Here is a 14,716-nt window from a genome sequence, read left to right as displayed (position 1 = left end):
AACAGAGTTCATTTAAAATATGGTGGAATGGGAAACGGGGGGTGGGGGAGTTCTTGTACGGCTTTCCAAGTAACATAAACATACCCCAAAAAAATGTCACACCGGAAACAAATTATTTTAAAAGATCATTTAATTATAGGAGAAAGGAGGAACAATCCACCCTGATCCCAAAGAATAAGGGTTATTTCTGTGCAGCCCATGCTTCCCATCTGACCTACAGTTCTTAAATATCATTAATACGCAAAGTGTTCCACCAAAGAGTTGTCACAATCAAAAACATCATCCGTTCTGAGCGTGAGGAGAACTTCCCAAGGAGACAGCTTTTTCCTGACATTTTGCAAGAGACACTTCAGAGCTGTCCTCCACCAAACCTTTCATTTTACCTTCTCTCGGCATCCATTTGATACGTTTAATGACAGTTTTAGTCTCAGCCACATGTGCCTGCTTCAGAATTACTTCAAGCGAGCCAGCACAAACTCACTGAACAGTTCTGCCAGGCCCGCAGCCTTGAATTCATTTTGCAGCTCACCCAGCGTTGAGTACTCTTTGACTTCAAATGCCTGAAACCTGTGTTGTACAAGAAAGACTTCATGAATATGCCTGCTTCCGTGTCAGAATGTAATTATCAATTCAAAGCTGCTTTTCTAGCCGAAACAGTGCTAAATTATACCTTATGTGTGCTGCCTGGGCTTTTGTTTCTGAAAGAACGCTAATCATTTTCTCTTTACACTTCTTTCCGCTTGAATCCACATCCACCTTGCTGGTTTTCTGAAGAAGAAGATATTCCTAAATCACACACACACACACAAAACACAACATCAGAACATTAAACATAAACTGTAAGAGCCTGTTGATTAAACTTTGTTGCCGAAAAATAAAAATAAAAAGGGGAGGGAGCTCGTCCTTAGCATTGCCCTGGTCAAAATTTCAAGGTTCTTAAGACTAAAGGTGAAAGAACAGTTTTCCCAACATGGACTTCAGCAGATTTCTTCCATGTGTGAAGCAAATGCAGGCAAATGCCAGCCAAGATACAGCTCTTGGTTAACCCAGTGTTGCTGTTTCCTCTGGAGAAATGAGGATTAAAAGATCCCTTTGCTGGGAGGGTGGGGATCAGTGGGCATAGCTAATATTGCTGGCTCTTCTTCAATTAAGAAATAAGCTCCCTGTTGAAGTTAGTGGCTGACCGGACCCTCCTAACCCAATGCTAAATCTTGTTATAAATCAGGATTTCCCAAACTTGGATGGTTGTGGACTTGAATTCCAATTACCGTATTTTTTGCTCCATAGGGCGCACCAGATCATAGGGCACACCTTGTTTTTAGAGGAGGAAACAAGAAAAAAAAAAATCTTTCTGGTTTTCCTCCTCTAAAAGGGTCAGCTCAAATTTGTGCAGCTTTTTTTGCAAAGGGAAAAGCCCTGTTTTTTTGAGGATCAGCTCAAAGTTTTGTAGCTTTTTTTGCAAAGGGAAAAACCCTTTTTTTGAGGATCAGCCCAGATTTGTGCAGCTTTTTTGCAAAGGGGGAAAAGCAAAGAGGAAAAGCCCCATTTTAATGGGGTTCAACTCACATCTCTACAGCTTCTTAAGGAAAGGGAGCCGTTTCTACAATTTCCAGACAGATAATCTAATCAGCCTGTCACATGTCGCTGGGGAAACAAACAACCTCCCTCTGCAGCACATTCAACAATGGAGGCCTGGGCAAGGGGGCAGGGCTGAAAGGGAGCTGGGGACTCTTATCTCTCTCCCGATCTCTTGCTGATCAGCTGCTGAGCGGGGTCCTTTCAACACCCCCTTTTCTCTTTGTAAAATAAAAAGCACGATCCTCTTTTGGCCTCTGGGCAATTCGGCTCCAGGGACCACCATTCGCTCCATAAGACGCACAGATATTTCCCCTTACTTTTTAGGAGGAAAAAAGTGCGTCTTATGGAGCGAAAAATACGGTATCCCTGACAACTGGTCCTGCTAGCTATGGATGATGGGAGTTGTAGTCCAAAAAAGGCGGGAGACACAAGTTCGGGAAACCCTGCTCTAAATACAAAGGGCACATGGGGCGGCGGGGGGACAGGGGGCGGGACACAGAGCTTAAACTTTTAAAAGACATTGCTGTTAATAAAACAACCAGTTTCACAAAATGCCTAACAAACATACAAAAAAAAACCTGAATGTATTTGAACTGACATAGTTCTCTGAGCTATCAGCAACCGAACTGGCAAATCAGAGCAATGTCTGCACCTTAATGCTCCCTCTGTCTCCTTGAAGAAGAATCAGAATCATCTTGCCCATGAACATCAGTCTTCCAGTCAGCTTTAGATCTGCACACCATTTTTCCACTGTTTTGACATATTTTCCCTTAGCTCTCATATGATCTAAACGCAGAAGGGCAATCCAGACACCATCCTCCTCAGGTCCGTCTGTTGATAGAGTACTTTCCCCACTGCAGACTGAAGTTTCAGCTTGCTTGACAGTATGCTTAAGATTCTGCTGTATCCAGAGAATCAGCTCGTGTACCATGGGCTGTGAAAAATGCCTCTTTGCTTCCTCGAGTAATCTCCCTTTCACAGCCGCACACTGCGTCCTTGTAAGCTGCTCAGAGCTAACAGAGATATTTGGCAGGCTTGATGGGTAACCAATCGGCAAATGAAACAACAGCTTCAGCAATATATCTGCGCCCAAAGGTCCTTTTGCGCTGGTCTGAATCCTAAACGAGATTCCTTCCGTCTCTGAAAAAGCATCCAAAAGCAATGATCAACTGAGAGTCAACTAACATATTTGCAACAGTTGTTTGTTGGTTTGCTTTTACCCTCAGAAAAAAAGCTTTACTTACTCTCACGGGGTGGGGGACCTGAATGATCTATTAATATTTCATATAACTATAAAAGTCTGGTGTGGGATTATTTTTGTACTGCGGAGGGATTTTTTGTTTGTTGGTTCAGTCGTTCAGTCGTGTCCGACTCTTCGTGACCCCATGGACCAGAGCACGCCAGGCACGCCTATTCTTCACTGCCTCTCGCAGTTTGGCCAAACTCAACAAAATCCAGATATCAAATGTGAATTGTACCATGCAGTGCAGAGGTGGATAACCTGCTTCTGCCTGAGGGTCACATTCATTTGTGGGCAAATTTGTACCACTGGTGTATATACAGTGTTGTATATAATATACAGGCAGCTAAACTAGATGTGGTCAGATACCACTCTCCATTCAAGATGTATAATCCCAGTTCATGAACATAGTCCAACCAGGAAATATCACCAGTGGAAATATCACCACAGCAGGGCCAATTAGCGGTGCAGCCTGAGAGGGAAGGACTTGGGTAGAAGCCTGAGGGCCAGGTAAAATGGCCTGCAGGGCCACATTTAGATCCTGGGCCTGAAGTTTACCACCCTTGATGCAGTGGCCAAGACACTAAGATTGTAATCCAGTATCTACTTACCTGGGAGTAATCCATATTAAATCAATAGGATTTACGTCTTCATTTCCATTGCTTATTTTATTTATTAGACTGACATTCATCATAAGATCTTAGGGTTCGCAGGATAAAAATACAAGATCAAAGCACAAATGGATAGTTAAAAGAAAAACAACAAAACAAGTATAAGTATAAGATTGTATAAGGTTGCACACTGAGCTGTTTTTGAGAAACTAAGATATTGCATCCACCATGAATTTGTTGGGTGGTGTAACCTGGGAGAGCAGGGTTCAAACCCCCACTTGGCTATGAAAGTTCACTGAGTGACCTTGGGCCAATCACTGTCTCTAAAATGGGGAGGGGAGAACCATGAGTATCGCCTTCAGCTCCTTTCTGTCTTTGGAAAAGGCGATATATAAATGTAACAAATAAAACAAACATTTCTTAGCATGGTTTCCCAACCTGAAATATGCTGAAGGTACAAGTTATAAATTATGTAAATAAAACAATAAGTGAAGCATTTTGGACATTCAAAAACCAACATATATAAATGGCAAAGTATTGTGGCGTGTTGTTGGGTGAATTATGAACTGGATAGGCTACTTCCCGAAAGAGGTGAAGGAAAATCAGTAATCAGCCCAAGTCTATCATTTTCAAGTCACACTGGAGAGTGCTCAAAACAACTTTAAGGTTCCTGGATTCTGCATTTGGTACTTCTCTGCCCTTTATGCTTAGCGGGGAAGTCGTACAGCCAATTGTTACCCTAAGCATTTTAGTTTAGGGATTAAAGAAGAGATTAATGCTTTAACACACCTGTAAGAATTTAATCCAGGACCTGAATTCATAGCAATAGATCTTGAATTGGAAAGCAATGTGGAAGGGTCTGTTTAAGTGTTAAGTGAAATTCAATATAAGTCTTGGGAATACAAATATGGATTCCATCTAATCAAGAACTATTAGTTAAGATAAACCAGGACTCTTTGATTTAGGGTGAACAAGCAAGACTTTGATTTTTTTTTTCCTCATGCGAGGAAAGTCATGTTACTTAAGCATCAAACTATTTACAGCAAATAGACCCTCAGACACAGATAGGGCAGGACGATTTTAAGGAGAAAACAGTGCAGAGAAAGAAGGATTAATACCCCCCCCCTAAAAAAACTTCCTATGCCACGGTACATATCTAGATCAGTGTTGCCTGAAGCTGCTTTCTGCTATTAGAAGATTGTGAGGGGTTAAAAAAAATTGTAATGATAATGATGGTGTAAATTATTTTGCATTGGTGGTTTTCATTATATTGTGCATCACTCTGGTTTCCCAACTGGGAAGTAGAGCAGCATATTTTTTTAAAAAAATCATAAAATAAATGAATAATACTGTTGAGAGACAGGGTACCCCTAATTGAAAACCAGTTGCTATGGGTACAAATATACTACAAGGAAGCACCGTTGACTTCATGGCTTATTTGTGGACCTTTCTGAACCATCTGACTGGCCTAGATGGACTCTGGATATGGTCTAGCACAGTTCTTATAGAATCATAGAGTTGTAAAGGACCACGAGGGTCATCTACTCCAACCCCCTGCAATGCAGGAATCTTTTGCCCAACGGGAGGCTCGAACCCATGACCCTGAGATTAAGCACCTCATGCTCTACCGGCTGAGCTATCCCAGCTAAGTTATGTCTTTAGAATTCACAGTACCCTTTAAAGGAGACCCCTGCAATTTATGAACCTCTGCTTTACACGTACCACACTTGTCATAACAACAGGCAATTTGGCAGTGCAGAATAAGGTCAGAGAGATCCCAGACCACAAGATCCCAGACTATCCACTGAACCCCTAGTTATGCACAAAACTTGCTTGAAAATACGTCACTTCCAAGCCAACAGAAACGACTGACTTGCAAGCGGTTTTTCAAAGTGCCATAAATTTTACTCCTATTTTACTCCTATGGTACTGTATGACTAAAACTGTGAGCCAGGAAGCTCCCAGTTGAAATCTTCCCTCAGCCATAGCCACTAAACTGGCAATGCTGCCTGCCAAAGAGGGGCATTGCAGCCCTATTTTCTAGAGAGCTGCTGAAAGAATTACTGCAACACGAAAGGCTTTGAACACTCGGAACGTGCTATAAAAATGCTGTGTTTCATTATTGCCATCAGACTAATCGCATGAATCAAAGGCAATGGGAAAAAAGGAGTAGAATGGCACATGGGTTTTTTTTCGTATTGTGCTGTTTTCCAACAGCAATGCAGGCATCGTGAAACAATAGCGGCGCTTTCGCTAAATTAAGAAGGGACAAGGATCTCATCTGCTTCTACTAAAACAGAAAAAAGTTAGGGTGTAAGATGAAAGGTGCTCTTTTTTCAGATCTTCACTACATCGTTTCTTTGATGTGTTCCAACCACTTCACCCCACTCCTTCAAAAAGTTGCTAAAATGTCAGCTTGATTCATTCTAAAGGGGTTGGGAGAGACAGATCTGAAAGACTCAGCGAAGCAGTCCCAAGTTTCAGATGAGTTCTTTTGAAGTGGCTTGTCTCTTCCCTACCTCCCAAGATCTACCTCGGCTTCATGGGATGGGCAGTGGAGCTACGTCTGATTCCTGCCTCCCGCCCTTTCCTCACGGCTGACAAGGCTTCGCAAGCTTCAGTGCCCTCTGCCAAACAACAGACGAAGACGGTTTAGTGAGTGACATGAGCTGAAATGGTTCAGAGAACCCTGAGCACTATGAACAGCATGCTGAGAAAGGGAGTTTCCTTCTCAGTAGAGTGTGTTTCCCTAAGAGGAAGACATTGCTCCTCTCTTCCATGGGCACTTTCAAGGAAACAAGAGGGACAGGGGCACTGACTGACAGGCAAATACAGAAAAGCCGACCACAGGGCATCATCAGGAAGGGGGAACAGCTTGGAGAGACTACCATTGTCTAAATCATGAGGCTTCAAGGTCTCATGATATGGACTGCTGTCAAGAGATTGCCCAACCCTAGCCTATAGCATATCAAACTGCAACTCTAGTCTCCCGTTTCACTTGCTGACGCCATTTTCCCACCCCATGCAGCCACTGGGGGATGTCAGCGCCTCCTTCCATGGTTGCACGGAGTGCCGGGCACGTCACGTGTGGACGAAAAAAATTAAACACGTTGCAGAGTTCCCAAAAAATAGACCAGAGGCAATTGTACTTCACCCAGCAGAGCTTTACTGCTACTGAAGGCAAATGAGCATAATGGTCACAAATCCAATACATTCAGGATTGGCACAGTCCATAAGAAATCTAGTTGCAGCAGACTTAACTTAAACTGACTTGTAACTTATAAGAAGACTGAACCTTAACACTATAGCATACAGAACAGAACACCGCACCAAAACAAAGTGATAGAAAGAGAAAGTGTGAAACCCAGGCTCCTCCTGGCCTGACTATTATAGTCAGCATGACCTTGACAGAAAGGATAACAGAACCAGTTTAAACCAGCTGTACTCAGCTTCCCAGAAGGAATAACCCAAACATCAGAAACCTTCTGCCTGTTTCTTTCACATAGAAAGAAACCTTCCAGAACACTCTTGAACTAAGTAGAATAGGAAAGATCTCTACACATCAGAGAGCCAGTGTGGTGTAGTGGTTAAGAGCAGTGGACTCGTAATCTGGTGAACTGGGTTCTATTCCCCGCTCCTCCACATGCAGCTGCTGGGTGACCTTAGGCTAGACACACTTCTCTGAAGTCTCTCAGTCTCACTCACCTCACAGAGTGTTTGTTGTGGGGGAGGAGGGGAAAGGAGAATGTTAGCCGCTTAGAGACTCCTTCGGGTAGTGATAAAGCAGGATATCAAAGCGAAACTCTTCTTCTTCTTCAATACTTTCTGTACTAAGAAATGCAAAGTGACAGAGCATCCCCCATTTGAACGGTCCAATTTCAAGCAGGCTGGGGGAAGGCATGGCCGCAGTGGTGGACCTGACTGACCCAGGTTCCCAGTAAGGTCCATCTATTTCTTATATAAAGAGGCCGAACCTGAGCCATCCAGTTGGGTTTGGCACTGGATCCTTCACCCTGAGCATCAGATTTGGTCCTGCCCGAAGGTGAGAGGGTCAGTCCACGTGGAATACTCACTGAAGCACAGAATTGTAGAGTTGCTGTATTGGAAGCCAAGGAGGGATTTTTTTTTTCCTGCTGACAAATTGGGCCAGTCGGGAGGTTTTTGCCAGCCTCAAAGCAATCATCACAACTTGATGGCAGATAAGGCGTTGGGCTGGATCCTTAGCCTTTTGGGTACCCCGCTAAAGGGGTCCACGAGGGGGTGTCTCTGTCCGGGAGCCCACACAGGGGCTGATGGGCTACAGCACCCTTCCAATATGACACTCCTGGTAGGACTGATTCAATGTAAGCCAAAATCTAGGGTCAACCCGGCCAATTAATCCATTAGGAGATGACTCAATATACATACCCAATGCCTTCGCCAAAGCCTACTTACACCTGCAATCAATAAAGTTGCGGCCTATTTTAACCCAATACCAATGTCCTGTATTTTATTATCTTCCTTGTCCTGCCTCATACAACCCATGCGCTTTCTGCAATGCAAAACCGGCCGGCCACCTTTGTGCCTCGAGTTTGCTTTGGGGTTACTTTTCTTGCACATTTCAAAGTAATACTGACATATCAGGATGAACATGATAACAGCCCTGACTCAGAAGGGCCGCTGGCAGCTGAAGTTGGCGGATTACAAGAAGTCTCCATACCTACCTGTAATAGCACCTTCTATTTGCCTGACTCTTTCACAAGAGGTGCTATCTGAAATAGATAGCAGTAAATTACCATTCTGTTGACATTTACTGTGCTAATAAGTTGGAAACCCAGCACATTCTCACTCATTTCCCCCAGCAGAATGCTTATCATCAGTAAATTTAGTGTTGGCATACTTTAAATTGTTTTCTGTGTTTGGTGTCAGTTGGAAAGGGCTCCCTCTCTACCCCTCCTTTTTTTTCCTTTTTGCTGGCTTTCTGTGTCACCCACTCATTGTGCATTTCTGAGCGTTACCTGCAGAAATCCAAATTTTGATGAACAAATATATGTTTTATGGCAAGATAGCTGAGCAAACCGTAGAGGAGAACGAGAGAGTGGATTAACAAGTAAATTATGTCGGTCTATCGGCAACACTAATCTTTCAGGCCAGACAAGAAAAAGTAAAGCAGGCCTTTGTTAATTAGCTGATTTAAATTCATTCACACATCATTTTCAATAAAACGCCTGCTGCATGTTGAGCGGGTCACTCCTAAGCTTCAGAAAACTCGGATGTTTTTACAGACCGAGTGGAGGGAGAGCACCCCATACCCAACAGTCCTCAAGAAATCTCTACTCTGACCCATTCACGTCCCTTGATCTTAACGCAACCATCTCTAATAATGGGCATAATTTGTTTTCACTTGATTAGCATTTCCAAACTGCTGAATATATTTGAAACATCTAGGCAGTGTGCAAAATACAAAATGGAGATAAAAGCAACAATAAAAGCAGGGTCCAATCTTATGAGTCACAGAAAACCTAGATAGAAAGATATGCCTGTTAGCAAACAATTATTAGATGCCCGTGCAGCACTCACTACAGAAAGTCGCTAGCAGAGGGACTCAGGAGCGGTGGCGGTTTCACCAGCAATATACTGCTGAGTGAAGCCGACATCACGGTCTGCTCCTCATACTGGTCCTGGGAGATATATTGATATATCGCCCAGGCCTAGTGCCTCGGTGATCAGGCGTATGGGATTTTTTCCAACCCTAAACGTGGGTAAGCAACGTTTCAGCCGATTTGTATTTTAACAGTAAGCATTTTCATAAATTATTCAATCTAATTTGGATGCTACAAAGACACTCCTGGGATCCACACCAGCAGAACTAGTTTTGTTTTGCAAAACTGATACATATCTCATACTGGAACATTTGCAGGACTGGGAGGCACATAAGATCTCCAGCTATGGAGATAAAAACGTCTTGCCTACACTCCCAAATCATATCATCATCTAATTTTTAGAATCCTCTTTTGACAGTTATTTATAGTTGGGGTTTTTTTAAAAATATATATGTTCTAACCAGACCAAAGATAGGGTTTGACACCTGATTAACAAAACCTTTGCTGATTAATACGTTAATAAATCAAATGTGCATTTGTTTGCAGCCTATGACAATCGTTTTGAGAAAGACAGCAAGCTTCTCCTGTTCTTTGAGCAGAGATGGCTACGCTGTGGCCCAGATCACCTGTCAAAATGGCTCACAAGGAGAGATAAGGAGAGATAAGGATCTAGCCTGCTCCCCATCCCCTCTTTAAACCTGGAAAACTTACTCTTGGGAAACAGAACATAAATCTCCAGTTTCTTCGATTCCCTTTAGCAAGTCAAGCAAATTCTGGCTAGTGTCATTCATTTACTCATCACAATTTGTTATATATATATATATATATATATATATAGTGACAGAAAATTGACACCCATTAGACTCTCTGCTATGTCAAAAGTTAAAAACAGTAAAGATGTGTAACTTTTTTATAACAAAAAAAAATTGACAAGGGGGAAAAAGAAGCCAAGCTGGATTTGCTACCATTAATTATAAGAGAGACTGGGATTAATTATTTAGGGTAACTTTTAGGTATGCATGGAATGCAGAAGCAAGGAAAAATAAACTGTCACAATGGGCCACATTCAGATGGTGATATAGTGGCTTATTAAGTCAAAACATGAACAAGCTCTTTTAAGAGGGCATGTGCAGCCACTTCTTGGCGTAAGTAAACAAACCAGGAAGCCTCTAATTAACCACAGTTTCTCAAACTGGATGAAATGGGAAACTATGGTTTATTAGGAGATTCCTGGCAGTTTGCGTGAAGGGAGGGGTGGAAGTGTTCTGTGTGGATTGATCCAATGACCATTCGAGGCATGATCATCCAATCTGGCTCAATATCTCAGAGCAGTGGTTTTCAAATTTTCGATCTCCGGGGATCCCTTTCTTCACGTGCAATTTTCTCCCAAGGAACACTCTTGTCTGTTGCAGAGGTTTCTCAGCTCAGTTCATGCAAAGCGCAGACCAGCACAGAATGCAGCCACCAAACACACTTTCCTATGGCTGCACACAGGTGACAAGGATGGGCCAGCTCTTTTTTAAAAGGAAAAGCCTGCCTACCATTATTGATCTCATTCGAAAATGCCCCGTAGGTTTCAGAAGAACTCAAAATTCCCCCGGAACGCTGTTTGAAAAGCTACAATGCTTTTAACAGAGAAATTGCCACACATTTATAACACACCGCAGTGGGGGAAACAGCTGAACTGTTTTTGGAACATACTCAGATGCATATTTAATGTGCATTGGTGATGTTTAGCAGTCCGACAGTAAACTCGACTTGTGCAAGGCAGCCTTGGGGTCTTCGGAGGCGACTGGCAGCAGCGGAGAACGTTTGGTTCGGCTTGCCAGCAGGTGTTGACAGAAAAGCAGGGTACAAGGGCAATGCTTACAAGAGAGATGGGAACAGAATGGGAACGCGTTGCATGTTTACAGACATTTGAGCTGGGAGGAGAAAAATAAAATAAATAAAACTTACATCATTTTATCTCCCCCCCCCCCCCATTGCTAAGATTCAAAAAAAGTCTGAGAGAAAACATATCCAGTAGGAAATTGGGATTTCCTTCCCCGGCTCCCACTTGGCATAAAAGGAAGGAGGTATCAGTTGATGATGGAGAGGGGGGAAAGGATGACAGAGAGGGAAGGGACTCTCAGGTATCATCAACAGGGCTGTGTATCCACCGTACATGCAAAGCACATTCCCTGCCTCCTGGCAAAAGAAGAAAAAGAAAAACCAATCCTGGGAGTTGTAGTTTGTTAAATGTGCCGGGAACTGCAGCTCTCAGGATTTGGGGGGGGGTGTTTTAAATATATGGTGTGTACACAGCTCAAGTTAGTTAGCTGCTCAGGGCCATTTTTTAATGGGCTCACTCAGTAAGCACTTGATCTTTGCTGAACACCTGATTGATCCCGGACAATCGCCCTTTTGTACAATAAAGTACAGATAAAGGAATGCAAGAGAAGTCTCAAGGGTATTTTATTTTGGATGTGGCCTCAGCTAACATCTCACTGCACACATCTAATCCAAAATATATCGCCATCAAGCCACTCTCTGTCAATAAAACACACAGGAAGGCAACATCCGCTTGGCTCTGAAAACTGGAGTTCTGGGATCATGTATGTTTTCCTGCGTGAGCAGTCAGACCACTTGCTGCCCCTCTGCACCTGCTGTCTGTTATTTAAAGGGGTATCTCTGGAAAGGAATATTAACTTACATGGAGGGAGAGAAAGGCAAGGGAATGTCTCAGCACGTTGCTTAAAATGTTTTTAGAAACACTGCATAACTTGAAGGCAAAGGGCAGCGCCTGCACACACATAACACGCACGCAGACACACACACAACAAACACACAACAAACAACAAATTTAGTTCTGTTTTTGAACCTCTGCTTCACATTACATCATGTTTGTGGGCCTATTCAGGAAAGTGGCAGTGAATCAGGGAAAAAAAGCTCTTGTAATGTCTCAGGTGCCCTGGCTGAAATCAAACCAACCACTGATTTTATCCTTAAAAAAAAAAGATATACTTTTAAAAAAGAAGAACCATAAGCAAGCAGGAACAAGAGTTACCTGGTGTATCTGCTCCTTGATTATTATTATTATTATTATTATTATTATTATTATTTTATTTTATTTTTTGCATTGGTGCTTATTTATGCCATTAAAAACCACCATGCACTCAAGAACTTATGCCCTGTAATGCAGCAGCTTGATTTTTTTGAATTTGGACCTGGGAGACCAGGGCTCAAACCCCATCTCAGCCGTGAAGCTCACAGGATGACCATGGGTCAGAAAGTCTCAGGCTAGCTGCGTCTTCCTGGTTGTTGGAACATAGGAAGCTACCTTATACTAAGTAACACCAATGGATCCATCAAGCTCAGTACTGTCTACGCTGACAGGCAGCTGCACTCCAGGGCTTCCACCGGGATTTTCTCTCAATTACGCTCACACCCTTCTCAAATGCAGTCCATTCACCCTTTATCCATGGCTGCGTACAATACAGCAGGAAGGATCGGCAACCAGACAATGGCACTCTGTACATGCTTAGGGATACTCTTTTCAGGGAGGGAGTGGGGATAAAAACCGATGCAGCAGCCACCACAGGCACCTGGACGACAGATTAAGCATTCCTATCATAAAACAACAACAACTGTGCAACGATTTCAAAGGGGAGGGGGGAAACTAGGGGGTTGCTGAAAGGGGGAAGTTCATCTTTGCTAATGAGAATCAAAAGTAATTCTGATTTTGATGGGCTGATAAAGCTGCATTTGTGGCCTTCATAACTTCTTCTCTGCCCTCCAGGAGCCGCACAGAATTTTCCCCTCCTCATTTTTATGGGAACCCCTGCTTTTCAAACGGGTCTTTTTTCCCTCCCCGTGTTGTTGTTGTTTTTGAAAGCAGGTGTGCTAAAAGCTGCTCCCATCTGTCGTGATTACGAGGTTCTCAGCAAAAACTCCCGGTTACGGGTCACTAAGCCAACGGTGCTAGGATTGAGAAACAGTCACCTGACACCTCCAGCACTTCGCATTCATTTTCCCCGCAGTAAATCGCGGCAATCGCAGAGAGCTCCTCTAAAGCCAAGTCCGACATGGCAGAGAGACGCGCCGCCCCTTCCGCCCGGATTGAAAACGGGGACGGGCTTGAAAAGGAGTCCCGTGTCCACAAGGGGGCGCTCCGCCTGCTTCGCTCATTAAGGCAAAGGCAAAGGCAATGGATGCGGCTTCTGCCGCTGAGAGCTGATTCCTGGTTACCTCAATAACTAAAGTTGTGTACTTTGTGATGAAAAGAAGCCCGTTCCTTCGGGACAAAGCGCACTGTAAATTTAAAAACAAGAACAGTCAGAGGCTCTGCATTCCTAAAGTGTGAAGTTTGGTTGCTTTCAGAATTGTTTTTCTTTTTTTTAAACAAAGGACCTTTAAACAAAACTTGTGTATAGGAAACAACATAAACTGAAAGTGCGCAAATTGGAAAATTATGGTTATATGGTACTTTGTAACTCTTCTCGGGTATCTGAAACCTTCCTGGCCCACTGTCGGCACTGAATATAGGCAATCTTTAATTCACAGATAAGTAATCTTGAACAATTCCAAGAAATGCTAAAAGTAGTTCAGTCCTAAGCATGGCATAGTGGTTAGAGCACTGCACGTAAACCAGGGTGAGACCCGAGTCCGAATCCTGCCCCCACCTCCATCACAGAGTTCAAACGGTGTGGTGTTGGGGCCCAGTCATCTTGTGTCAGCCTAGGCTACCTCACAAGGTTGTTGTGAAAAGAGCTGCTTGAGCTCCTTCAACAAAAGGCTGGATAAAAGGGGGACAAATAACGCATGTGGTGAAGAGAGGGGGGTTGAGAGAAATAAAAGGTGACAACTAAAAAAAAAAAAAGCAATCCATGACAAAAATAAATAGCGCAACCCAACCCATGTAGTAACATCATGTGAGGTGGCTCCAAAAAATTACCTACAAAAGAAAAAGCATTATGTGGAAATTATCTCAAAAATCTCCACCAAAAGACTCTGTCAGCTAAATGGAGACAAGGTTTCCTGTGAAGATATTCATAACTAGGAGAGTTAATAGGGAATCAGGTGCAGGGCCCAGGACTGTGCCTTATTGGCAAGAGTGTGGGCAGGGGGAAATCAAGGACACACTTTCTGTTTGTATGGCAGTCAGGTTGAAGGCAGCGCAAAACCCTCACAACCACCGCTGCTTTCAGCTAGTGTCATCCTGGGGCATTGTGGGAAAATAAACGGGTGGTTATACACAGCCACTTGCCAGGATAAGCTCACGGCCAGGGTCCGCTGGCAGAGGAGGGAACCATCAGTGGCACCTTCTCCCAAGGCTCCCTTGCTTAAAAGTTCACAGGCCCACATGTCACCTTCATAGTTGCTATAAGCGGGCCATGAGCCCTTAGGGTCAGGTGGGAAATATATCCGAACAAGGATTTTCCAAGGTACCACGGCAGCAGCTGCCCAAGTGAAAGGGTGCTTAACAAAACCACAGTTTCCTTGCTGCTGCTGCTGCTGCTGCTATGCAAAGACAATTGCACATAAAGCAGCAGGCCCACAAAAAATTCACTTACAAATACTAAGGCAAAAAAAACCCCAATTAAAAACAGCAGTGTGGCCATGTTTTAGCAGTCTACATATTTCATACCTGTAAGTATGAAATATTTACAAACCAATATAGGGGAATGAGCGGCAGGTGCCAGAAACAGTTGAAGAGAGGCTGTCAA

At 43.4% G+C, this 14,716-nt stretch overlaps 1 protein-coding gene across 2 annotated transcripts; it reads right to left on the bottom strand.

Annotated features, from left to right (window-relative positions):
- Positions 1-112: 112 nt before the first annotated feature.
- Positions 113-13,130, bottom strand: RWDD3 (RWD domain containing 3). Of its 2 annotated transcripts, none has more exons than XM_033151573.1 (4): positions 12,993-13,130; positions 2,231-2,718; positions 671-768; positions 113-567 (listed from the first exon to the last, which is right to left on the bottom strand). In XM_033151573.1, exons 1-4 carry the CDS (start codon positions 13,075-13,077, stop codon positions 453-455), a joined length of 786 nt encoding a protein of 261 aa, XP_033007464.1. In that variant the 5' UTR covers positions 13,078-13,130; the 3' UTR covers positions 113-452. The 2 variants fall into 2 exon arrangements, with proteins under 2 accessions (XP_033007464.1, XP_033007465.1); XM_033151574.1 differs by having other exon boundaries at positions 671-786; positions 12,993-13,129.
- Between the last annotated feature and the right edge of the window lie 1,586 nt (positions 13,131-14,716).

This window comes from Lacerta agilis, chromosome 6 (genome assembly GCF_009819535.1).
Source record: "Lacerta agilis isolate rLacAgi1 chromosome 6, rLacAgi1.pri, whole genome shotgun sequence".
In the NCBI taxonomy this organism is placed as follows: Eukaryota; Metazoa; Chordata; class Lepidosauria; order Squamata; family Lacertidae; genus Lacerta; species Lacerta agilis.
Note: the sequence above shows the minus strand (reverse complement) of the source record. Positions and strands in the feature narration are given on the sequence as shown.